The sequence below is a fragment of the Protopterus annectens genome, chromosome 7.part0 (assembly GCF_019279795.1).
Source record: "Protopterus annectens isolate FY-2018-M chromosome 7.part0, PAN1.0, whole genome shotgun sequence".
Taxonomy (NCBI): Eukaryota; Metazoa; Chordata; order Ceratodontiformes; family Protopteridae; genus Protopterus; species Protopterus annectens.
In genome coordinates, this window is record NC_056739.1 from 1,948,701,853 (window position 1) to 1,948,727,111 (window position 25,259).

At 39.5% G+C, this 25,259-nt stretch overlaps 1 protein-coding gene across 1 annotated transcript in view; it reads left to right on the top strand.

Annotated features, from left to right (window-relative positions):
• AKAP13 (A-kinase anchoring protein 13) overlaps positions 1-25,259 on the top strand; it is a 2,349,678-nt gene that overhangs the window by 1,400,822 nt on the left and 923,597 nt on the right. Inside the window, exon 12 of the mRNA XM_044078370.1 lies at positions 15,605-15,616. Within this exon, the coding sequence (XP_043934305.1) occupies positions 15,605-15,616 (12 nt within the window). The remainder of the gene's footprint in view (positions 1-15,604; positions 15,617-25,259) is intronic.

Genomic DNA, 25,259 nt, shown 5'->3' on the forward strand with positions numbered 1-25,259 from the left:
TTTCTGTCACTGTTGGACATGTGCTTGTATTACCAAGGACCGAAATTGTTGAAGTGAATATTGTATGCAAGGTAAGTCAGATGTTTTTTTTAGTAATTATCAAACACAAATCCCCTGAATCTGGATAAAGTAACCAACGATAAAAGTCTAATGTTCCAAACAAGCCACCAACTCGTTGGAATACACACAGGAAAACAACACTTTAATAAAAAATAGTAAAAATATATAAAACATGTGAGCGCTTTCACAGAGTCCTCTCTGCTTCCTCACACATACTACAGTTCTTGTTTAAATAATGATACATCTGTGTCAAATCCAATCAGTTGACAGTATCTTGAAAATAAAAATTAAAAAGACATACACTATATAAACAATCAAATCATATAAATAATGGACTAAAAATATATGTGAAAAACTGTAAAAGCTTGCTCTATAGAGTTAGATAGTGTTAAAACTGTAGAATATATGTATAGATGTTAAAAGATGTGACTAAACATAATAATCAATGTCTCAAAGCCCTGTTACTGAGAAAACGTTTCAGTGAAACCTTACTATTTAGTCCAGGTGGTCTGTCAGCCTGAAATCTAATTATCCATTCTTGTTCTGAGGCTTTGGTCTTATTGTTCATGTTCCCACCTCTTTTATTTTCTTGTATAATGTATAACACTAGAAATTTGAAGGTGTGTGTGGCTCCCTCCTTTATAACATGCATCGCTAACGCACTTGTCTCTTTTTTATTTTTAATGTCCCTTATATGTTCTAGGACTCCATCTTTGAGCAGCCGATTAGTTTTGCCTACATAGTAGGCTGGGCATTTTGTACAGAGACCAAAATTTACGACATTCTTACTGTGACAGTCTGTATAAAAGCGTGTATCAATGCTGAACTTTCTAGTCAGGTGTGTATACTGCCCCCTCCAAATATGAAGGGGCAGGCTGTACACCTTCTACACGGAAAGCCTATCAGACCTTGCATAGTGGTCTCCATCTAACTTCTTGTAACACAGCTGTCTTTTTAATGACATATTTTTAAAGGTAAAAGATGGTGTAGCCCCTATAACACCTTCTAGTTCATCCATATTTAACAATATGCCCCAATTATTTTTAATTATATCACAGACTGTACTGATATTACTTGCAAATGTTAATGGAGTACGTAATTCATCATTCTCTAGGTTCCTGGTTACTGTGGTACTGGTGGCATAGTTACTTTGGTTATCCTAGTTAATTCTCGTCCTGTCATAATAGGGCTTGTACCTCTCTCTTCTCTCATTCCAAGCCACTTTAATTTGTCTATATCTCTGGCTTTATATCCCCTTTCAATAAATTCATGTTTTAACAGGGTAAGTGCCTGAGACAAACTATCATCATCATTATATAGCCTCATGCATCTAACTATTTGTCCTTTGATTACATTGGTTTTAGTGTAGTTAGGATGCATACTACTACTACTATGTAGGACATTGTTCTTTCTAATAGGTTTCCAATGCATGGAGGTATGAACATAATTGAGTGTGTCTCTTGTAACCTATCCATCTAAGAACTCTATTTCTCTATTTGAGTATTTGTATGTGAAATTCAAAAAGGGAGTAATGGTATTAATGAAATTTAAAAATTGCTGCAAATTATCTTCGTTATCATGCCACAACAGAAAACTATTGTCAACAAAATGCTTGTACCATATAATAGACTTAGCAAACACGTTGCCTGTCAAAATATTCTCAGTTTCCCATTGTACAAGTGCTAGGTTGGCGTAGCTATTGGCACAGGCAGTGCCCATAGCCACGCCAACTTTTTGTTTATAAAACTTATCACCAAATACAAACGTATTATTTTCCAGGACGATCTCAAGTAGGGTACACATGAGTCGAATTTTGGTATTTTCTATCCTTTTTCTATTGAGCAGTTCCCTTACATTAGCTATACCCCAAGAATGGGGAATAACTGTAAAAAGGGACTCTATGTCAAGAGTAACAAGCCAACATTGGTCATCTATACCCTCCAAATGTACACTTAGGTCTCTCAAAAAATCTTTAGTGTCCAATAAGACAGTAGTACATTCCTTAAGTATAGGATGCAGGTTTTTCTCAACATATATCGACAGTGGTTCTGTCACCCACCCCCGACTAGATACTGTAGGTCGCATGGGTGGACTTTCCATGTTTTTATGGACTTTTGGTAGGCCATACATAATTGGAGTCACTGGGTACTCTATATTGAAGTATTCAAAAGGTGGCTCAGAAATCATGCCTGTTATTAACATATCAAACAAAAAAACTTGCAATCTATCTGTAATGGCTTTAACTTGAGTTGCAGAAATCTCACAATAGGTATCGGTGTTAATTAAATGTACTAACATACTTGCAATATATTTGTCTCTATCTAAAATAACAATTCCTCCACCTTTATCTGCTGGGCATATTTCAACACTTTTAAAGCATTTTAAGTCATTTAACGCTTGCTGTTCACGTTTAGATAAATTATAAAAAACATTAGTAGCTTCATTACTGAGCACATTCCTTAGTTGTTTTTCACACAAATCAGTGAATAAATCAATCCCAGAATTGCTGGGAGGAACAAAAGTACTGTTTTTTTTTTTTAAATATTATATTCATTGGGTCCACCTTGAAAAATAGTTTTTAAAGTCAGTGTCCTGCCAAATAGCTTCAGTTCTTTTAACACATTCACTAAGTCTGCTCTCTGGGCAGGTGTGTGCACGCATGCAAGCTTATTTGGGTCAGAGTTAGAGTAAGGGCTAGGGAAAAGGGAGTGTGTGGCCGTAGATTACAGTTTAATAAATGGGCACACTAATGGACTATGTGGTTCTCATTTGCTGACCAGTTCTCAATGTATATATAAAGTGGTAAAAAGAGCTCCTAGAAATGCAAAAATATTGTCCATATTGGAATTGCTCAGTAGCTACTGAGGGTGTCTTTGATGTATTACATTTCCCCGTCACAAATGAGATATCTGGAAATGTTGGTCCTAAATGCCAGAAAAATAAATTGTGACTAAACAAAAAAAAAAGCAAATACAGCATTTTCGAAACAGTCACTAAGGCCATTGATGAGGGTAAGGCAGTTCACACAGCCTACCTTGACCTAGCAAAAGCGTTCGACACAATACCCCACTCGGGCATCATAGAAAAGCTCACCAGCTTAGATGTAAACCCATATGTCACAAGATGGGTTGCAAACTGGCTCAAGGACAGAACACACAGGGTTAGAGTTGCTGGTGCCATGTCAGACTCTAAGACGGTCACGAGCGGTGTCCCACAGGGCTCAGTCCTGGGCCCCCTCTTGTTCGGCATTTATTTTTCTGAAGTGCAGGCAAACATAGGGGGATTGTGGCTGACAAAATTTGCAGATGACTGCAAACTGGGCACCATAATTGACACTCCATCAGACACAGACATCCTCCAGAGAGGTCTCATAGAAATGGATAACTGGTGCCAGAGCCATGGCCTTAAGCTAAATGCCAAAAATGTATAGTCATACCCTTTGGGAAAAACAAGGTAACCCCTAATTACCACATAGGTGGTAATCCATTAAACACGGAAGAAGTTATCAGGGACCTGGGGACCCAAGTTGACAGTAACCTCTCTTTGACACTCACATTGCCAAAGTGGTTAGGAAGACCTTCTACATTGCCCACCTGATCATGAAGGGATTCACATCCAGATCAGGAGAGGTCATTGTACCCCTGTACTCTTCACTTATCAGACCAATGATTGAGTACAACGTCCATTCGGAATGTACCTTACCTGACACCTGCAGCAGTTGGAAAGACCCCAAAAGTTCCTCACCAAAAGGATAAAGGGGCTCAAACATATGTCATACGATGCCCGACTGAAGAAACTCCAGCTCTATTCAGTCGCATACCGCCTGCTCAGACGTGATCTGTGCCTGACATACAAGGCCATGTCCAACCCGGAATTAATGGACATGCTCCACCTCAAAAATCCAAATCCACCAGAGCCACGAGAGCAAGAGACTTAAACCTCAACACGGATATAAATAGGACGTGCTGGAGGGACAGATTCATCACCCAGAGACTCCCTACACTATGGAACAGAATCCCAGTCCATGTGAGGCAGAGCCCCTCACTGACTCTGTTCAAGAGAAATCTTGACGAGTGGATGGGAGATCGTAGGTTTACCCTGGGAATCATCTCTGTATCACTGCTGGACAGAGGCACAGCAAACTAATGGGTATAGTATTCTCATCCTAAGGGGTGGTGAAAGCCACACACACTCTGGCTAGGCTTATAAATGCCCTAGGGCAGGTAGCCTAGTATGAACCTATGAACCTATGAACCTATGAGAAGAACACTCCAGGGCATATGTTTCTGTGCTTGCAGTTGTAGTTCCCGTATTCCAAAGACCACTGTTACAGTCCTTGGAATTAAAATTTACATTCTTACTTTGCAACATTGTGTCTGAAATTCTAAGATATCTAAATATGCATAACTGCTAAAAGAGAATTTATATACTTAGTTACTACTCTTACTGACTTCCGCAGTGGTGCAGCGGTAGTGTTGTTGCCTCACAGCAAAAGTTCTCCCATTCGATTCTCGGCTTGGGCTGGGAGTGCCTTCTTTGTGGAGTCTGCATGTCCTCCCCACGGTCGAGTGGGCGTTCAAAAGACATGCGTTGAATGGGAGTGCCTTCGTTGAAGGTTGGGCATCGGGCTGGCAACTCGACACCATAAAAACCAACTGCCAATCATTAGCAGACCGGAGTTCCACTGTGGCAACCCCTAACCGGGAAAAGCCGAAAGACAAACAAAAGAAGTTACTACTCTTACTAAAAACGGTAATGTTTCTGACACTAACGGCCAGAAAACATCCATTTTATTTTCTTGTAATTTCATAGTATTTTGTTTTTGCATATTATACCATTTTATAAGATACCCGATCAGCACTCTGCAAGTGAGATCACTGGAAACTACTACTGACTCAGAAGTTTAAGACTGCCTGATCCAGAGCCAGTCCTCTGATTGCATAATTCTTTCCTGCAGCCTAATGTCGTAGAGCACTGATAGTTTGATACAGATGCACGCGTGTGTTTATGTATATAAACTTAACTAGGCATTAACTAATTTAAATTTGCATTCTTCAGTGTCAGTTCCTCAGTGACAGAAAGCAAAGTTATCGTCACTGAAGTAATGCCAATTGCAGGAGGGGAAGGTGCTCTGTTTGGCTTGCAGTAGTTGCAGATATGACATTAGCATTTCTTCTATCATCCTCAGTCTCACAACAGTCGGGTACTGATATATATACTACTGAATATGCTTGGTAGTTGAAAATCACACCACTACTAGTACATGCCAGAACATAAAACGGTAAAAACATGGCACTGTTAATAGCTATAATACCTACCAGTGTAGGGAGTTATGCATGATTTACTTTCTCCTGGCTCATGCCTTTGATCCTTTGAGCTTCTCCTAGATTCAAGTCAGCCCAGTCAAAAGTAAATCTCTGCATAACTTCCTACCCTGGCACATATTTATCATCAGTTATAATGTTGAGATGTGCCCTTGAAAATACAAAATTGTGGCCTGTAGAATACTTGTTTAGCACTGTCAGGAGCACAGAGATGCAATGTGATCTGTCAGTAGGGTAATGGCAGATTTTTATGAGCTGTAAACTTGCCACGGACAACAGAGATACAGATGTCAGACGCGTCCATTTCATAAATTTCTTTTAGAAATCAGGCTGCTTTTATTCTTTTCTGTTCATTAGCAGCTTCAGTTTTATTCTTGTACACTTATACCAGATCATAAGGAGTAATGTAGACTGTCTGGCACTTGTTTTTGGAGGCAACTTTTTATGTTTATTTTGTGTCTTCTTGCCAGAAGGCAGTCATGGAATGGCAGCTTTCCAGTTCTTTTGTGTTGTATTGTTTTTAACATACCTGAGCTAAATTCACTTTCCATGAGTATCTCAAGTTTTATAAAATTGGCACCAGTCCTCAGACTGTTTAAAGTGCACCAAGAAAATTTTTAAACTGCAAAGGTTTTTTGGTTTTGTTTACTTTTATTTTTTTTTCTCATGCTGATTTTGAGTAGTTAAGAATGCAAAATACAAGTTGTGGCCCTTGTCAAGAATCATATCCTATAATAAAGTTTCATGCTAAAGACAAATCAGTTATTTTCATTAACTGTTGCAGATTCCATTAGTTCTGGTTCTGCCTTTTATTTTTTCATGTGTACTAAACATTTTAATGTTAAATCATTCACTCTGTTGTGTTACATATTCTGGACATTCAGTTTCATTTTGGGTTCCAGTAAATGCTACAATTCCATGGTTAGGTCTGCTAGTTTTGTGTTTAGTACATGGAACCTTTTATTTATTCATACATGCCTACATGCACACATGCATGTGTATTATGTACATTAAATGTGCTTCAGCACAAGAAATACAGGAAGTATATTTTGTCTGACAAATGTTAAGAGCTTTTTGAAATCCTCAGACATGTTATTCTCATTTTCTTCATCTGTTTTTCAACTCCTTATACCCTACTGATGATCTCTACCAATGGCCCATTGCACCCCCACCGACTCCCTCTCTCTATCGAGGTGTCCTAACTAAATCACACTATTGTAGTGCCCCTACAAATAGTCCCACCCTTTCCAGGGAAATAATGCATGGTTCGTGACCTCTAAGACCACTCCCAAGAGATGTTATTTCCAGGACTGGGCATAATATATGTGGCTGCAGTTAAGACTACCACTGGTAGTAGCCAGTAGGTTAATCGCTGTTGTTTCTCATTCTTAGCAAACCTGTCATGTTGCAAAACTTGATGGCATCTTGAGTGAATATAAAATTGTTCCTACCACGAGGTTCATGTACGGTCTCCGTTTCTTTGGCATTTATTTTACAGACATCAAAGCAAATATCCCAGAAGTTTGGTTGATCAAGTTTTCTGATCACCGCATGCTGGGCAGTGTTATCCAGTTCATCCACTGATACTGAGAAGTTGTAATAAAGGCTGAAATATGCAAATATCTGGTATACTGACAATGATTTTGAGCTAAATTCAAAAAAGGGTGCAGCACAGTAGCAGTCAACTTCCTTCTATGTTATAAATGACAGTCCTCTTCAGACAGACAGTCATGTTTTCACTATAGATGAGAAATTGTTATATGTGGCACAGTTAATTTCAAAGGGAATATTGTCAAGATCCAAGGATGTCATTATACCTCTGTACTTTTTCCCTGTTCATCCCCACCATCAAGTAAGTGCAGTCATTGGTATGAAGAAATCCAAGCATATCATTGAAGTGAATAGGCCCCAAATATTTCTAACCCAAATAATTAAAGGCCTTAGATACTTCTTCAACTATCCTGATAGATTAGCATGGCTCTTCTTATATTTAGTAGATGAACCATGAAAGATCCAAGACTGCTTGATTTAGGGGCCCATCTTCTAAAAAATAATATCAAAAGCACTTAAAAAAAAACACCAAAAACTGACTGAACACTATCAGATCCACTAAAGGAGCTTGTGAACTTGGGCTGGCTTCTGATGCCAAAGATAATTCAAAATCCTTTAACTATGTTAGTAAACTAAACGCAATACCCAACATTGCTCAGTGAATATTCATAATGGGGCCTCGTATTCAGATGCAAATGTGAAAAAATTGTATGCCAGCTTCACCTCTGAGATGTCTATTCAAATCTGTAAATTTAGGAATCTAAAGATCATTTAATGAATATGCTAAACCAAGACCAAAAATACTTCCTCTGTGGGACCTGGTAATGTACCTGATTGCTTAGTCAATAGTGTTAAACATATCCTTGCAGATACACTCCTCAAAATATAAAAGTTAAGTTAGGCTAATGGATTTTTCTGGTCCTGTCCAGACACTGGAACTGTGGGACTGGGTGTCGTTGATGACCTCTGGTGATGGCAGCAAATTCCCTAAACATGTGCTCCTCCCTTACCCGTGCATCTTTCATATCTCATTGGAGCCATCAAGCAACAATGACATCTTCAGCTGATTGAGCCAATAGGAAATGAGTGTTCTAGGCTTTTCATCTTGCCACTGGGTGTATTTTATCAAAATCTTTCTCCAACAGGTTAATTTTCATGTAGGAGCTTCTTCAGCAGTGTTTCAAAGTTTCCTTTTTTCCAGTCCTCTTTGTCTCTCCTTTTTCCCTTTCGTAATCCAGTCATTGTATTAGGCAGGCCTTCGACCTCTTAACTGTTGTTTTTCTAACCTCTGTTTGTACTAGTATTGTTTTTAGGGATTCAGAATAGTGATACAGACAGAAAGTGTGTGTGTGTGTGTGTGTGTGTGTGTGTGTGTGTGTGTGTGTGTGTGTGTGTGTGTGTGTGTGTGTGTGTGTATTTGTAGTGATTCATTTTCTGTCAGTGTTCTCATTTTAAAGTTTTCAAAGTCCGACTTTTAAAACTGTAAACACTGTCAGCACACACACACACAAAAATTAAATAAAAATAAAAAAAAAATAAAAAACACTCCATGTCACAGGACCCTTATGAGCTTTGACTAATGAGTTTGGGTCCCCTCTGACTTGGACAGCGATTGCCCAGTATGCAAAAATTTTAGTATCAGAACCTTGGCAGACAGGAAAAATAATCTTGTGGTCAAAGGGCTTCTCCTGCCAGATACAGCTCTGATGGAGCCCTCCATTTCAGGAATCAGGATTTGAATTCTAAGTAAGAGTTCTAAATTTGGGAAGTCAAATACCCCAGCAAATTACAACATCAACAGCACATCTCTAAGAATAGACTTAGAGGTGATAAATCTGTGTACACAGATGGATAGTTGTCTGAACTTTGACCTCCTTGTGTCCACAGTGTTGAGGAAGTCCTTTTATGTGGCACAACTTATAATTAAAGGCCCAGCATACAGAATTTGTAGTCCAACTGTACTCAGCCTTTATTAGACCAATAATTAAGTACAGTGATCCATTTGGCATGTACTCATCTAGGCGCTTACAACAGCTGGAGCGACCTTCGAGGTTCTTCTCAAAGAAAATACAGAGTGCAAACAACATTTCCTATGCAGATAAAAACTAAAAGCTCTATACCTTTACTCTGCCTTCTTCCATCTATTAAGGGGTGACTTATGCCTGACCTACAAAGCACTCGCAAATCCATCCCTGATGAAGCTGCTACCCATCCACAAGTCAAACAATATGAGGATCACCCGGTCTAGGGATTTTAACTTAGTGACTCAAACAAAACATGCTGGAGAGACAGATGAGTGTCTCAGAGATTGCTCCTTCTTTGGAACAGGCTTCCTATTCACGTTAAGCAGACCCCTTCCCTGAATCTCTTCAAATGCAATTTGTGTCAATGGATGGAGAACTGCAGATTCAGTCCTGGGGTAGTGGCTATGTCTCCTATGGACAGAGGCAAATCTGTAAGATGCTCAATGCACAGGCACAAGCCCATGCCATCCTCTTGCCCCTAGGGTCCATATATTAGGTAAAATCAAGTTATACTGGCTGGACTTGTAAGGGCTCTTAAGCCATTAGCCTTCATCTGATTACATGGTTTCTCCAGTTCCAGTAATGTCCAGAATCCATTTGTTTACTCTCAACATGATTGAGCTTATCAAGGTCTCATAGAAGCCTTCTACTTGAAGGATCTGTAATGGAAAGTGGAAAAAGTTTTCCATTTAGGTGCAGGGTAAGAATATTATACTGGCTTTAGCATTCTTAAAACAGTTGAGGCCCTTTTTAGCAGAACTTTACAACAAAGGAGCCAGTTAATTTACATTTTGCAACCATGTGCTGGTATCATGACAGATTCTAGACTACCTCCTTGGCGTTCCAAAGATTATGTAAGGTTTTTCTCAAAAATATTTTTCACGCTAGACCTTCCTTAATGAAAGCGACTCTCTCATTGGATCTTAATTTTTTGTTGTAGAGAATAACTAAACCTCAGAATAACTTCAACCAATACATTTGTTTGCTGATCTTCTTTCCTATATGCTCCAAATAAGAGGAATGCCTTTTTCACTCCTTGGATGTTTACACACTGTTAAGGTTTTATTTAGGCAGTGCAAACATTTTTAGGAAGGATAAGCAACTTTTCATCGTTTTTTTTTGTAGCTGAGTTGGGCCATAAGAAGCTTTTCATCAGTTTTTTTGTAGCTGAGTTGGGCCATAAGATTACTAAAGTCACATTAGCTAAGTGGATATCAGTGACATATCATATTGTTATAATTCAGCATATCATCAGTTAGCCATGCTACTGAAAGCAAACTCAGTCAGGGCTCAAGCTACAGTCCAGTGCCTTCTTCCACAAGCTTCCACTTGACAAGATAGAAGCAGCCGCTCCTTGGTCTTCCCTGCATACCTTTGCTAAGCATTACAGTCTGGATACTTTGTCCATGACTGCAGTGTCTGTTGGGGCAACCAGTCTGAAAGGTTTGTTGGATAAGCCCACCCTGGTTAGCTGGGGACTCTGTCCTGCAGTACCAGTGTCTGAACAGGACCTGAGAAAATACGTATGTTTTGTACTTACCTGAACAATAAATTTCCCTGGTCTCTGTCCAGACAATGGAATGATCTGCTTGCCTTCCCCTCAAATTGTCACTTACCACTTTCCAAGGGATCTGTAGGTAGGTAGGTATGTAGGTAGTTCTGTTCATTCTATTTTTACTGTTGTTATTATTCAGAGGTCTTTTTTTCACAGTATAATGACTTTCAGGTTCTGGAGGATACCTAGTCAACAGGGTGTTATGGGTAGAGGAGGAACTCAAGCTTGAGGAGTTCATTGCCATCACCAGAGGATGCCAAAGGCATCAAGTCCTACAGGTTCAGCGTCTGGACAGAGACTAGAGAAATCTAATGTTCTGTTAAGTACTTAACTTAAGTTTTTGTCCCTGATAAGTTGCGTACAGCAGTGCTAATAATCCCCACCCCCCCCAGTATGAGTGGCCGTACATTCAGCTAAGATCATTTCAGATCTATCAACTTTATAAGACTCATCTGCAAAGCTACGGAACATATTATAATTGACCTAATAAACTGTGATATCAATAAACTTGTAACATTTGACCCCCGACACTTTGGTTTTGTGAACTATAGATCCTGTCTATTTAATCTGGTAAATTTCTTTGAATGTGTTAGCAGAAGTTGTATATGGTGGCCATGCACTGCATGGATGTGTATATTGACCTGGCTGAAGCCTTGGAAAACATTTCCCAGGCTGACATCTTACAAAAGTTAAATGCTTTAAAAATTGACCCAGATTTGGTAAGATGAATAGCAAACTGGAACGACAGAACCCACACAGTGAGTTGCAGGTACTTCATCAGAAAGTATGAAAGTGACCAGCTGTGTCTTTCAGGCTGTGTGCTGGGACCTCTCATTTTTTGCATTTACTTCTCAGATCTCCAAGCAGAGAGCCAAGACCTCTGGCTAACAAAGTTTGCAGTTGATTGCAAACTGGAAGTTGTTGTTTTTAAGTCACTGTATGAAACCGAAACCCTCCAGAATTAACTTGCTGTAGTAAACTCTTGGTGTATCAAAATGGGCTCAGACTGAATAATGGAAAGTCAAGTATCATCACTTTTGGTAGAAAACCGCTCCTCTCATCATACTGTCTGGGCAACATACCACTATAAAATGAAAATGTAGTTCGGGATTTAGGTACTTTAGTTGATAGATCCATGTCTTTTGACCAGTATGTAATAACAGTTGTTGGAAATTCCTTTTATTTAGCTCAGCTAATTTCCAGTGGAAAGTCATCAAGGTTTTAAGAGGTAATTGTTTCCTTATTATTAGCATTGATAGGGCCAGTTATCGAGTACAACATCCCATTGTGATGTATTTTATTAAACATATCAAACAATTAGAAAAATCCCAAGGGTTACTAAACAAAAAGATCACAAGCAATGCAGCAGTAACAGACCTGACAGCTGTCACAAAGGATGTACTTGTGTATCCATTAAAAATGCATTGAAAGATATAACATCAGTAAAAACTAGTTGTGCTTTGTTGGCTGTGCCCCCCACAATCCCCCTAACTTTATATTCTCACTCCAGGGTCGCACTGCAGTGGGGCAGGGGCTTTATTCCATTTTTGACCAATTGGGTTTTCAGTGAAATGCATTTTCGGTGAAGTGGGCTGCCTGAAATCATTTTTGACCAAATGTAGTTCGACCAAAATCAGTAGACCCATATATATATATATATATATGTATATATATATATATATATATATATATATATATATATATATATATATATATATATATATATATATATATATATATATAGATCAGTAAATGTGATTATGTGATGTGTATGCTTACGCATGTTTCTACTGAGAGAAATGTGAAATTGTTAATGATTGCAAAACAAAGAATATAACACATTCATTATTTTTCATAAAACATTATTTCTATGTGCATATGTGTAAATGTTCAGATATATATTAGTTTCACTAGTTGGTGGCACTCAAACCCGGAAAGAATGGTACCACCCTGCACTGTATCTGTGTGCATATTTTAACTGTTTTGGATGGAAGAATGCAAATTTCAGAAACTAAGTACTGGTGGCTGTCATTTGGCCTAGTTAGTAAGGCCTACTTCAGTTTTTTTTTCCTATTTTTATTTGTATTCTTTCTTTATTTATATTATACCCTATATCCATTCTCATCACCCGCTCTATCAGCAAAAACTGCGTCCCCCTAGTCTGGAAAATCTCCTGCATCACTCCCCTGCATAAAGACGAACATTCCACAGAACTCACAAACTATAGACCCATCACCATTATTTCACCCCTCTTTAAAATACTTGAAAAATGCATCCACACCCATCTTCTAAATCACCTTCTATCCAACAATCTTCTCTGTAACACACAACTTGGTTTTCGCCCCCACCATAGCACCACAACCGCCTTCCTCAGTTTTACTAACACTGTAAACCGTCACAGAAACCAAAACATACTTGTCTCCACCATCTTTCTAGACTTCTCCAAGGCCTTTGACACAGTTTCACATCAGAAACTACTGTCAGAGCTAGCCACCTTAAACCTTAGCCACTCCACCCTAACGTGGTTCCACAGCTACCTAACCAAATGGCAACAAGCTGTTAGGTGGGAACAGGAGCTATCACCTTTACTTGTTAACATTGAAGTCTCACAAGGTTCCATACTAGGCCCCTCCTCTTTATCAGTTATCCAGTACGCAGATGACTCTACCCTCATATGTAATGCATCCTGTCTCACACAACAATCTTTCTCTACAGTAGAATATTGGCTAAACAAAGCTAACCTTATACTGAACTCAAACAAGACCAAGCTGATGCTCTTTCTCCTTGCCAAGTCAACCATACCCCAACCTCTTTTCACATGCATTCCTCAGATAACACACTCATAATCGCCACCTCCTAAACCAAGCCACTAGGTGTTACAGTCGATAACAAACTGAAATTTGATATTCACCTGTCTCAGTCCATTAAAAAAAGCTCACATCAAACTAGGCTCCGTCTACCATATTAAGCCATTTCTTACAAACCAAGTCAGACTAGACATAACCAGAACTCACCTCCTATCCAGTCTACTCTACGCTCCCCCCCATCCCCACCAACCTTAGCAAAGCTGAACTTTCCAAACTCAAATCTGGCTATAACAAAATAGGCAAGTTTGCCACAAACTCCCTACACAGGTCCCCTCCTTAAAACAATTAAAATGGCTAGAATTCCCCCAGCACCTGACCTACAACCCAACTCATTATCACCCACCACTTAGTATACCAGAACCCCAGCCTTGCAACAATTACACCAACCATATACTAACACTCGACAACTCTGATCTACACACAAAACCATCCTACAAGTCTCCAAAAGCAACAGCAAGGCTGGGGAGACCCTCTACTCCCACCATGTTTCCAAATCCTGGAACACAATTCCCCAGCATATTTTAAACTTTACAAACTCAGCCCAAATCAAGAAACATCTAGAAGATCACCTATATAGCAACTGAATTTGCTGCTGCATCAATGCAGGCTAATCCCTCCCCTGTATGCCCCCCCCCCAAGAACAGTAGCCATCTGAGAACGCCTACTAACATACCAGACATCTCTCCCTCCTCAAACTCCCCTCTCCTTTCTCTCAACCTATACTAACTTGACTAACAAAGCTAAAACCTACCCTCAGATGCCTACTATGTTTAAAAAAAATCTCAATAGTCTGTCAACAGTGCTTATGATATCATACATGTCAATGTATACTGTTACCTGATCCTCTGATATTAATGACATGCCAGTGATGCCAATGTATATTTGTATTTGTCTTCTTATATCAATATACTTGTTCCTGTTATATCTCTGCCTATGTAAATTGTACTTCTGGAGCTTTTCTTCCAGGCCTCCGCTGAAAACAGGCTTGAACCCAGACAGACTATCCTGGTAAACAAATGTAAAATAAAAAAGTAAATAATAAAATATTTATTTTCATTTGTTAGCCAGGGTAGAACACTGATCCAGACAGACTGTTTTCTGGTTTATCCTGGGAAAAGGCCATACACAAACACTCGGTGCTAGTTCAGTTCACTGAGTGAATCAGTAATCAAATGTATACCAATAACCTCTGCACTCAGTCCGATTAGCAAACTTTCTAAACTGATGTACACAACTGGTTCATGCAGATCAATGGCTTATTGAACAGGCACACATATGGGAGTATCTTGTAACAAATAATTTTTTTGTATCTGTAGGTCCTACCACAACAACGTAAATATCTGAAAAATGTAAATGAAGTATCAGGGTACAAGTGCTATGTCTTGTAATTTTTTAACTCTGTACACAGATTCAACATTGTTATCCTTGTTTGTGTACGGGAGGCATGATGGTGCAGGAGAACTTGCCTCCTGCCAGGAAAACATTATTTTGTATTTTTATGATTGTTTTGACAAAACTGCACTGTTACATTTAAAAATACAGTTTTGATCATTTGGTTTCATTAGCTTGACATTTTGTCTAGGTGCCATCGCTCTAATGACAAGAACCCGAGTAATAAATTCTTCTCACCTCACCCCTGCACGCAATTCAAAACTCTCATTCCTTTCTTTGAAGTATGACATAGCAGGAGATGATCAAAGCGAAAACCAAGGTGGGGAGAGGTGGCTGCATGTTGTGTTACATCTAGGAACCAGTGCCATGTCAGATATCAGTTTGGTAACAAACAGATGTCAGTAGTGAAGAGTTTGTAGGCAACAGTCACAGAAGTGTTATCTGTACTAACTGCCAATATACTGAGAAAAGAGAGGATTCTAAAGAGGAGGGGTTTGAAACTGGTAGGAAACTGGGAAGATGTGGCAGAGAGACCAGCTGCATGCAAAGGACAGGTCCATTTTTGTCCAGAAGAGACGACAGTGCTTAGTGCTGGGATGGAAAAGTACATCTTATTGATCATACCTTTAAACTAAGGTGGAAGTGAGGAAAGGAGTGTCACACAAGCAGAAAGGAGGGTGGGCATATAGACATTGGACAGAAAGGAGAAAAGGCAGTGCAGGACACAGCAACATAATAAATGAGTGTGACTCAGAGCAGAGCTGGAGAGTATTACTATGCAGTGCAAGGAGTCTTGCCAGGAGGAAGGGAAAGCTGCAAGTAGTGGTGCAGGAGGAGGAGGAAGTGGACATTGCCGGGATCATATAAAAGTGGACCAGTGACAGGAAAGGTTTGGGACATAGAGGTGCCAGTGTATAGTTTGATTGGGAATGACAGAGAAAGAGAGATGGAGGCGGAGTAGCAGTCTGCTTTAAGTAGGGCATTAGGCATGTAGTCAGAAAGGAGGAAGAGCACTAAGTCAGGAATGGGGCTAGGGAGTGGGCAGCAGCAGAACCCAAGATAAAGTGTCATGGCATTTAGGTTAGAGCTAGAGGACTAATACTGTGAATCAAATCATTCAGGCATGTCTAGGAAAAGAGCATTAGAAACCAAAGGGAAAAATAATGGAGAGGGTACAATGAAGAAGGTTACACACTTGGGAAATCTGAATGTGACAGGAATAGACTAGGAGATTCTGTGTTCCAGGTTACACAGGGAATTGGAAGTCATCTAGTGCAAGACGTTTACAGGTGGAGACTAGAATTTGATTTGCAAAAGTGAGGATGTACCTGGAGGCCTAGAAGGGAAAATATAACCAAAAAGGGCAGATTTCTGAAGAAATTTATAAAAGTATTTGTTATGGAAGGTGTGAATTCAATACTGGGAGGTCAGAGAGAGGTTACATATTATAACCCAAGGTACAGAACCTGAGTCAGGCTAAACTGAAGTTATATTTCCCAGGAACATGTGCATTTAATTGAAAGTTTTGTATAATGTGCAATAACTATTTCGTATCACATGCCAACAATAACTAAAATAAAAATGCAGGATAATGAAATTAAAATGAGACACTGCTGGTGCTTCCCCACCTATCTATTAAACAGAGAGAAGTTTAAGGAATGGGCAGTGGACATTATCTGGGAGTTATTAGGGAAGATAGAAATTTCTTCAGAAAATATAACAAGAAATTGGAATAAAATGAAAGTGGAGTTTAAAAATAGGTAAAAAACTTTCTTACACTGTGAAGGGCAACAACAAGGAAAAGAAAAGGCAAACACTACTAAAAAACTCCTGTTGTCCACCACGGCAGTAAAACTTGATAATAAAATCAAAACTTTAATAAAAAAAGAATATAACATAAAACAAGCAGTCCTCAGTCTTCCGATAAGCGCATTCGGCAAATATGCCTTACTCAGATCGTAAAAAAGGACTGTTCAGCTTTTGTATTTAAAAGGCATCACAGCCATTCATCTGTGACACGCCCTTGTTACAAACCAAAAGGAGGCCAGCTAGCAAAGAGGTATAATTTCCTTCATTATAATTTAAGGTGCAGTACTTCTTCTTACTATGAGATTTTATATGTGAAAACTAGTAGCTATGTATGTGAATACATTATATGAATGAAGCAACATTCAAGTAAGCTTGCTGATCGTATTCCTTCTATTCCTAAGCGCAGGTTTTAATGGCACAATGGTATTCAAGCCTGGTAATCTGTTTGCTCTTAAATTAATTATCCAGCATGTTTCCCTTAACTCTGTGCAATTATGAACATCGCTTCCTCTTATGGTCTGACAGACTGCCTCTATGGCCTTAAATACAAAGTGATGAGAAGGATACTGTACTATATGGGCTGCTAAGGCATTATTGGGATCTTTCTGTTTGATGCCCCTTAAATGTCTAAGGATAAGTTCCTTAAGACGTTGATCTGTTTTGCCAACATAGAAAGCACTACATTGGCAGCAAGTCGCTAAGTATATAATGTGGGAACTAGTACAATCAGCATAAACATTAAAATTGTAAGGTTGCCTGGAGTATGGATGTACAAAAGTATTGGAGCTGTCAATGGAGTTGCAAGCTTTGCATCTCAGGCATTTGAAAGTGCCCTTTCTGTTAGAACTGGGCCTATTTCTTTCAAAACCATCTTTGTTGCAAATGAGACATTTCAGATTCTTCTTATTCTTATATAGGAATCTGGGCTGTTCCCCTACAATGTCTTTTATTTTGTCATCAGTTGTCATTACTGGCCAAAACTTCCTAATAACTTCACATACTTGCTTATTGTCAGCAGTGTATGTTAACAAACATTTAAGTTGCTGTGATTGAGTTTTAAAATCCAGACTCTCATGATGACTTGATGTAGGTTATAAGATCTTTTACTTAGATGCGTCTCAATATTTCTCTGTTCTGCTACAAAGTCTTCATTCTCAGTACATAATCTTGAAGTTCTTAAGATCTGATTCTCAAAGATGTTATCAAAGATATGTCCCGGGTGCATACTCCCCCTATGCAGATAATGATTTCTCCAGGTTTCTTTTTTATGAATTCCTGTACTGATACCTCTATCAGGGTGTAGATGGATCTTTACATCCAGAAATTCTATGGTCTCCGAAGAGTGCTTGACCACAAACTCTAAAAAATCTGTACTCTCATTGATGAAGTTAACAAAAAGGTCCAATTGTGTAGAGCTGCCTCTCCAAAGGATAAAGACATCATCCACAAAATGACCGTAGTACACTAGATATTGTTTCCAGGTACTAGGTAACAGTTCATTGTGTTCCTACTCAGCCAGAACCAAATTGGAGTAACTATTTGCGCACGGGGTGCCCATGGCCACACCCCATGTCTGCCAATAGAAAGAGTCCCCATACATAAAGATGTTATTTTCCAATACGAGTTCCAACAATGAACATATTGGTTCTGCTTCCATACTGTTCCTTGCTAAGAAAGATCTTATTGCCTGTAGACCATAGTCATTCGGAATCACTGTAAACAAACTCTTGATGTCCATTGTCACTAGTAGCAAATCTTCATATTTTTTAAGACCCTTGGTAACTAAAAAAAGTTTTTCCAGAAAGTCTCCTGAGTCCTTCAATACAGTTCCTGCTAGTGGCAGGGCCTTCTTTAATTCATTCTCCACGTACATGGAAACAGGTTCAGTTATCCACCCCCTTCCAGAAACTATGGGACGTAGGGTTGGGTCAACTGGATCCTTGTGAGTTTTGGGGAGTCCGCTGATGTATGGAAACATAGGTTTGGGGCAATAAAAACTGAACCTGATTTATTGATTTACTGATTGATTTTGTTATTAAGTTTTACTGCCGTGGTGGACAACAGCAGTTTTTTAGTAGTGTTTGCCTTTACTTTTCCTTGTTTTTGTCTTTCACAGTGTAAGAAAGTTTTTTACCCATTGACTGCTTTTGTTTCTTACACTGAACATGGCGAACCAGCAGTTGAACTTGAACGATAAACTTAGAACATGCAACATTTCTAATATATCGGGAGACTTATTGAACCTGCTTCTAGATCTGAATTTGGGTAATGTAGCTGCTTCCACAGTTGCTGCATCGGTTCCTGACAATAACTTTAATTGTATATTTCGGGAAGTGGAGAATGCAGCTTACCGGCTTAAAAGACTGCAGTGGCAACGCTTCCATATGGAAGCGTGCCTGCATCATCAAATTGTACCTTGAGGTATGCGAGTGAAGTGTTTACCCTCATATGGGAACACTTATCCGGATCTGCTTGCAAAATGACAAATTATAAATCTTGAAACAAGTCGACAATACATGAACTTGCTGATAGAATTCTTCAAGCTGGAAGAGGAAAGGATGGCAGCAATCATATCAACTAAGCAGACTGAATTGGAAAGCTTAGAGCTGCATGACTCACATCTAAATAGCTTAGAGCAGTTACGGATCAACTTGAATGCTTATGAAGCGAAGTTAAGACAGCAGAAGGTTAAAAAGCTAGCCCGTGACCATCAGGATTTTGTAAGAGACCAAATCTTTGAATGGCCGAGAGAGGAATCCAGTAGTAAGGGGCGGGGAGCTTTACCATCATATAAAGAGAAGGTACCTTTTTCTAGACCTAATGGAGAAGATGTGATTACTCATGTCAGTTTAACTGATCTGGAACCCTCCATTCACAACCCTGCCATTCTTAACTCATCAGTACCGACCCCCAATTTTACAATATCAGAAACAGATTCAAGAGAAGCGTCTAGCAGTACAGTCATTATGGGTGCAGAAACCGGCAACAAGAATGCTCCCCTAGCCTCAAATCTAGCAACTAGGCTGAAAGAAGGGGCAATGCATGCACCGGTAAATTGGCCCTTGCCGTTTTTTCCAAATTCAGTCAATACAGGACTCAAAGAACACAGAATCAAGAACGGAAAAGAAAGAAGCTTACACTTTAATTGGATCTGAATCAAGTTTAGTAGTGAATCTTTCTAATACGATTTTAAGCCCTGATATGATTTCCTTGTTAGACAAGGTCCTGAGTTTTATTCCAGCCTTACCGTCTGATATTAGTGAATTTGTGCTGGATATCAGAATGTTTTGCAGGAACCTTGCATTAAAGTGTACTTTTGGACAAGTTAATGACAGCAGATGGCTACCTTACACAAAATTGAGTAGCTTTGTTCCCCCTAATCCTCCACCAGTGGAGATGTTCTTAAGATTATGTGAAGATGAAATCTTCAAACTAAGGGGTAACACAACCAAAGGACAAGGACGTTTCTTCAACTTAACCACTAATGGGAATGAGATGCTGAAGCAGCTAAAGGAAACAGATAGTTTGGTCATCAAGCCTGCTGATAAGGGAGGATGTATAGTGGTGATGGAAGCCATATGGTACAGGCACAAAATGCTCTCTATGTTGGATGATGAAAAAACGTATAAGAGACTAAGTTATAGTGAAGCTACCACTAAGGTAGATGGTTTTCGCAGCCACCTATATAACCTATTGATAGAGACAAATATCTCACAAGAACTATATGAGTTCTTTGATTGCCCCAAACCTATGTTTCCATACATCAGTGGACTCCCCAAAATTCACAAGGATCCCGTTGACCCACCCCTACGTCCCATAGTTTCTGGAAGGGGGTGGGTAACGGAACCTGTTTCCATGTACGTGGAGAATGAATTAAAGAAGGCCCTGCCACTAGCAGGAACTGTATTGAAGGACTCAGGAGACTTTCTGGAAAAGCTTTTTTTAGTTACCAAGGGTCTTAAAAAATATGAAGATTTGCTACTAGTGACAATGGACATCAAGAGTTTGTTAACAGTGATTCCGAATGACTGGTCTACAGGCAATAAGATCTTTCTTAGCAAGGAACAGTATGGAAGCAGAACCAATATGTTCCTTGTTGGAACTCGTATTGGAAAATAACATCTTTATGTATGGGGACTCTTTCTATTTGCAGACATTGGGTATGGCCATGGGCACCCCGTGCACAAATAGTTCTGGCTGAGTGGGAACACAATGAACTGTTACCTAGTACCTGGAAACAATATCTAGTGTACTACGGTCGTTTTGTGGATGATGTCTTTATCCTTTGGAGAGGCAGCTCTACACAGTTGGACCTTTTTGTTAACTTCATCAACGAGCGTATAAGAATAAGAAGAATCTGAAACGTCTCATTTGCAACAAAGATGGTTTTGAAAGAAATAGGCCCAATTCTAACAGAAAGGGCACTTTCAAATGCCTGAGATGCAAAGCTTGCAACTCCATTGACAGCTCCAATACTTTTGTACATCCATACTTCAGGCAACAGTACAATTTTAATGTTTATGCTGATTGTACTAGTTCCCACATTATATACTTAGCAACTTGCTGCCAATGTAGTGCTTTCTATGTTGGCAAAACAGATCAACGTCTTAAGGAATGTTTCCTTAGACATTTAAGGGACATCAAACAGAAAGATCCCAATAATGCCTTAGCAGCCCATATAGTACAGTATCTTTCTCATCACTTTGTATTTAAGGCCATAGAGGCAGTCTGTCAGACCATAAGGGAAACATGCTGGATAATTAATTTAAGAGCGAACAGATTACCAGGCTTGAATACCATTGTGCCATTAAAACCTGCGTTTAGGAATAGAAGGAATACGATCAGCAAGCTTACTTGAATGTTGCTTCATTCATATAATGTATTCACATACATAGCTACTAGTTTTCACATATACAGTCTCATAGTAAAAAGAAGTACTGCACCTTTAATTATAATGAAGGAAATTATACCTCTTTGCTAGCTGGCCTCCTTTTGGTTTGCAACAAGAGCGTGTCACAGATGAATGGCTGTGATGCCTTATAAATACAAAAGCTGAACAGTCCTTTTTTACGATCTGAGGAAGGCATATTTGCCAAAAGCGCTTATCGGAAGACTGAGGACTGCGTGTTTTATGTTATATTCTTTTTTATTAAAGTTTTAATTTTATTATCAAGTTTTACTGCCGTGGTGGACAACAGGAGTTTTTTAGTAGAGTTTAAAAATAGGGTAGAAATAAAAGAAAAAAGAGAAATATTTAAGAAGCAACAAGAATCATTTTGAGGGACTGACTAAGGTTCAAGTATTTCAGAATAGGGGGAATCTGACAGAATAAAAAGAGGCACAACTACATAGTGCTAAAGAGAAAGTAAGGGATTACTTCAATAATATACATAAGCTTAGAAAGATTGCTGTTAAGCAACTTCTTTTTTTATGATAACTCCAGAGCAGAAACGCTTTTAGTACAACAGCTCAGGCAACAGAAAGTAGAATGGGTTGTTGCCAAGCTTAGAAAGCCTATAACAAGTAAAATAACCAGGGATATTGTAGAGGTATTAGAAATATTTAGAACTTGTATGAAAATTTGTATAAAGCATGTGGAAATCAAGAAGTGCAAATGGAAATTTTTATGGAAGAATTAAATATGCCAAGGTTAGAGGTAGATGAGGCTCTAGTGTTAACAGTTAGGGTAGGAGGAAATTAAAATGGTGATGTATAACCAATGTATAGGAAAGTCTCCAGTAATATATGGCATTCTGTGAAAGTTTGGAAGCTAGGAGGGAAGAAAGTAGTAAAGATCTGAAAGATTTTGCTTAACGGTATTTAAAAGGAGGAGAAACACCAACATCCAGGAAGAAAGCTGTGGTGGCTGTAATACCTAACGATGGTAAAGACCCATTAGATCAAGCTTCATATAGATCCATTTTGATTCGAAGCCATGATTATAACGTGTTTGTTTATAATGGCTAAAAGAATGGCAAAGGTGATGCCAAAATTGATAGATATGAATCATTGTGGGTTTGTGCAGGGGAAGCAAACATTTGACAACATTAACAGAACAGTGATGGTCCAGAAGGAAGCATAAAGAAGGAAAATACCACTGTCGTTTGTGGATCTTAATGCAGAGAAAGCATTTGAAAGAGTAAATTGGGATTTTATGAGTAGTGCAATGGAAACACACAATTCTTCTTCTTTCGGCTTATTCTCGGTTAGGGGTCGCCACAGCAGATCACATGTCCGCTCATGATTGGCAGTGGAGTTTTACAGTGTCGAGTTGCCAGCCCGGCGCCCAACTTTCCACAGAAGGCACACACACACACACATGCACTCATGCCTAGGGCCAATTTAGAGTGTCCAATCCACCTACAGCATGTCTTTGGGATGTGGGAGGAAACCGGAGCACCCGGAGGAAACCCACGCGACCACAGGGAGGACATGCAGACTCCGCACAGAAAGCACTCCAGCCAAGGATCGAACCGGAGAACCTCTTGCTGTGAGGCAACAACGCTAACTGCTGCACCACCGTGGGCACACAATAATAAAGTTAATTAGGAGAATATATGAGGGATCAGAGGCGAAAAGTAAAGTAGGGATGTTCCTTTTTTATAAGTTCTGTTTGAACAGAGGAAGCGGGCAGGGGTGCCCCCTTTCCCCTTTGTTATTTGCTTTCAGCAATTGGCAATGAAATGGTGGAACTGTGGGTGTAGTTTTAACCATTTCAAAGGGTGTCATGGAGGCCCAGGTTAATGCACTGTTAATCAGCAGAGGTCATTAGCCTGTGTGGCTCAGAACAAGGAAGGAAAAGAGTAAAGGCAGAGATGATGGTGCAAGATTTTATAAGAACGGATTATGCTCTACTAGGGAAAAAGGTCACAGCTGGTTTAGAAGACTAGAAGTAAGCAAGGCTTTGGAATTGGTAATGGATAAAAGTATCTTGAGATGTGGGCAAGACAAAAAACAGGATAAAGCTAATGTGGCTACATAGGAATGTGATGCTAGCAGTTGAGAGAAAAAATAGAAATTAGAGGAGGTGGAAAGGTAGGAGAGGCACAGTCCAAGAACAACAGCAGAGCGGTAGCAGTGGTACCATGTAAAAGTAAGTTAACAGAATAGATCAGGAATGGAAGCAATGGCTTTTTCAGCTGTATAGCACCTTGCCTGGCAGTTGGCTTAGAGGATTATGGAACTATTAACAAGCTATTTCCTGTGGCTCAGTGGTGTAAGGTTTGATTCCCTCACCCTCTCTTGCCTAGCTGTGTAACTCTGAGCAAGTCACTTAACTAGAAACCGCTCCCAGGCTGAGTCTGAAAAAGGTCCATGGAGGTCAGTGCTCTACCCCAGAAAACAAATACAAATAAAATAAGTAGCAGAAGGTGGGAATGGAAGATCAGACCTAGCCAGGCTGAGCAAATAGAGAAGTAAAAGCATAGAAGACTGAAGAAAGTGCATAGTAAAATGCAGAAGTACTCAATGAAAACTTTGCTTCAGTGTTTACAAAGGAAAGCAAGGGCAGGGTGCCATGCTGGGAGGAAGGCAGGGCAGAATGGGAATTCTGCACAGACCTAGGATACAGAGGGAAGAAGAAGAGAGGGAGAAAGCTGTCATTAGAGAGGAGAAATGCATGGAACATGATGAGCTAGCTTTCAAACTCCTGTGGAGTCTGTCCAGTGTGCTTGCACGCCCTTTGACAGAAATCTTCAGCAGGTCAGTGTCCAGTGCAGAACCAGAAGACACGGAGAACTGTGGTATCCTTACATGGGTGAAGGAGTAAGAAAATGCAGGAAACTCCAAGACTGTTAGGTTAAAAGTGGTGGCAGGAATGCTATGGTGAGAATCCTAAGAGACAGTTTAGTAGTGTTTCTAAAAGACAGCAGTCTACAGAGCAATAATCAAACTCAGTTACTGGTCAGAAGGTAAGATACAGTAGGTTTTAATGAGAAAATGACTAGAGGAATACTGGCTGATGAGGTCAGTCCTGGATCTAATGTTCAATGTGTTTGCCTCAAGCATTTTCAAGGTGTGATGGGACAGGAAAATACTCTTGTTTGATGAGTCAAAGGTAGGTGTAGCATTGAAGGATGAAGTAAATGATCTTGGGAAAATACAATGGACAGAAAGGAGGCTTTTGAGGAGCAGTTCAAACAAATGCAAGTTACTGCACTTTGACAACATCAGCACTTGTGCAAAGTATAGGTTGGGGAAATGCAACTATTAGCAACACAACAGGAAAAGATTTTGTTGGTGTTGTAACACACAGTTTGGAGCCATAGGAGCAAAGTTAGTCAACAGTGGTAGCAGCAAATAGAATGTTCAATTGCCTATTCAAGGGGGATAAACTCCAGAAATGGAGTCCACTCTACAGGGTCATGGTTAAACCATGCCATGAGTTCTTTGTGCATTTCTCGAGGCCATAAAATGAAATGCACATAAGGCTGCTGGACATTCAGAGGAAGCACACCAGAAGGATCCATGAGGTGTAGGAGAAGGGTTATGATCAATGGCTGCAGCAGTTATAGCTCATTTAATTTGAGGCTAGAAGAGACCATCGGCCATGGTACTAATACACAAGGTCATATCAAGGATATGTGGAACAGTCAAGCAGAATAGGAGGGACAGAGTGGGAAATGAACACGTAGCAGATTGTCAGAACTGACTTTTCCCTGGAATTGTACTTTCTCAC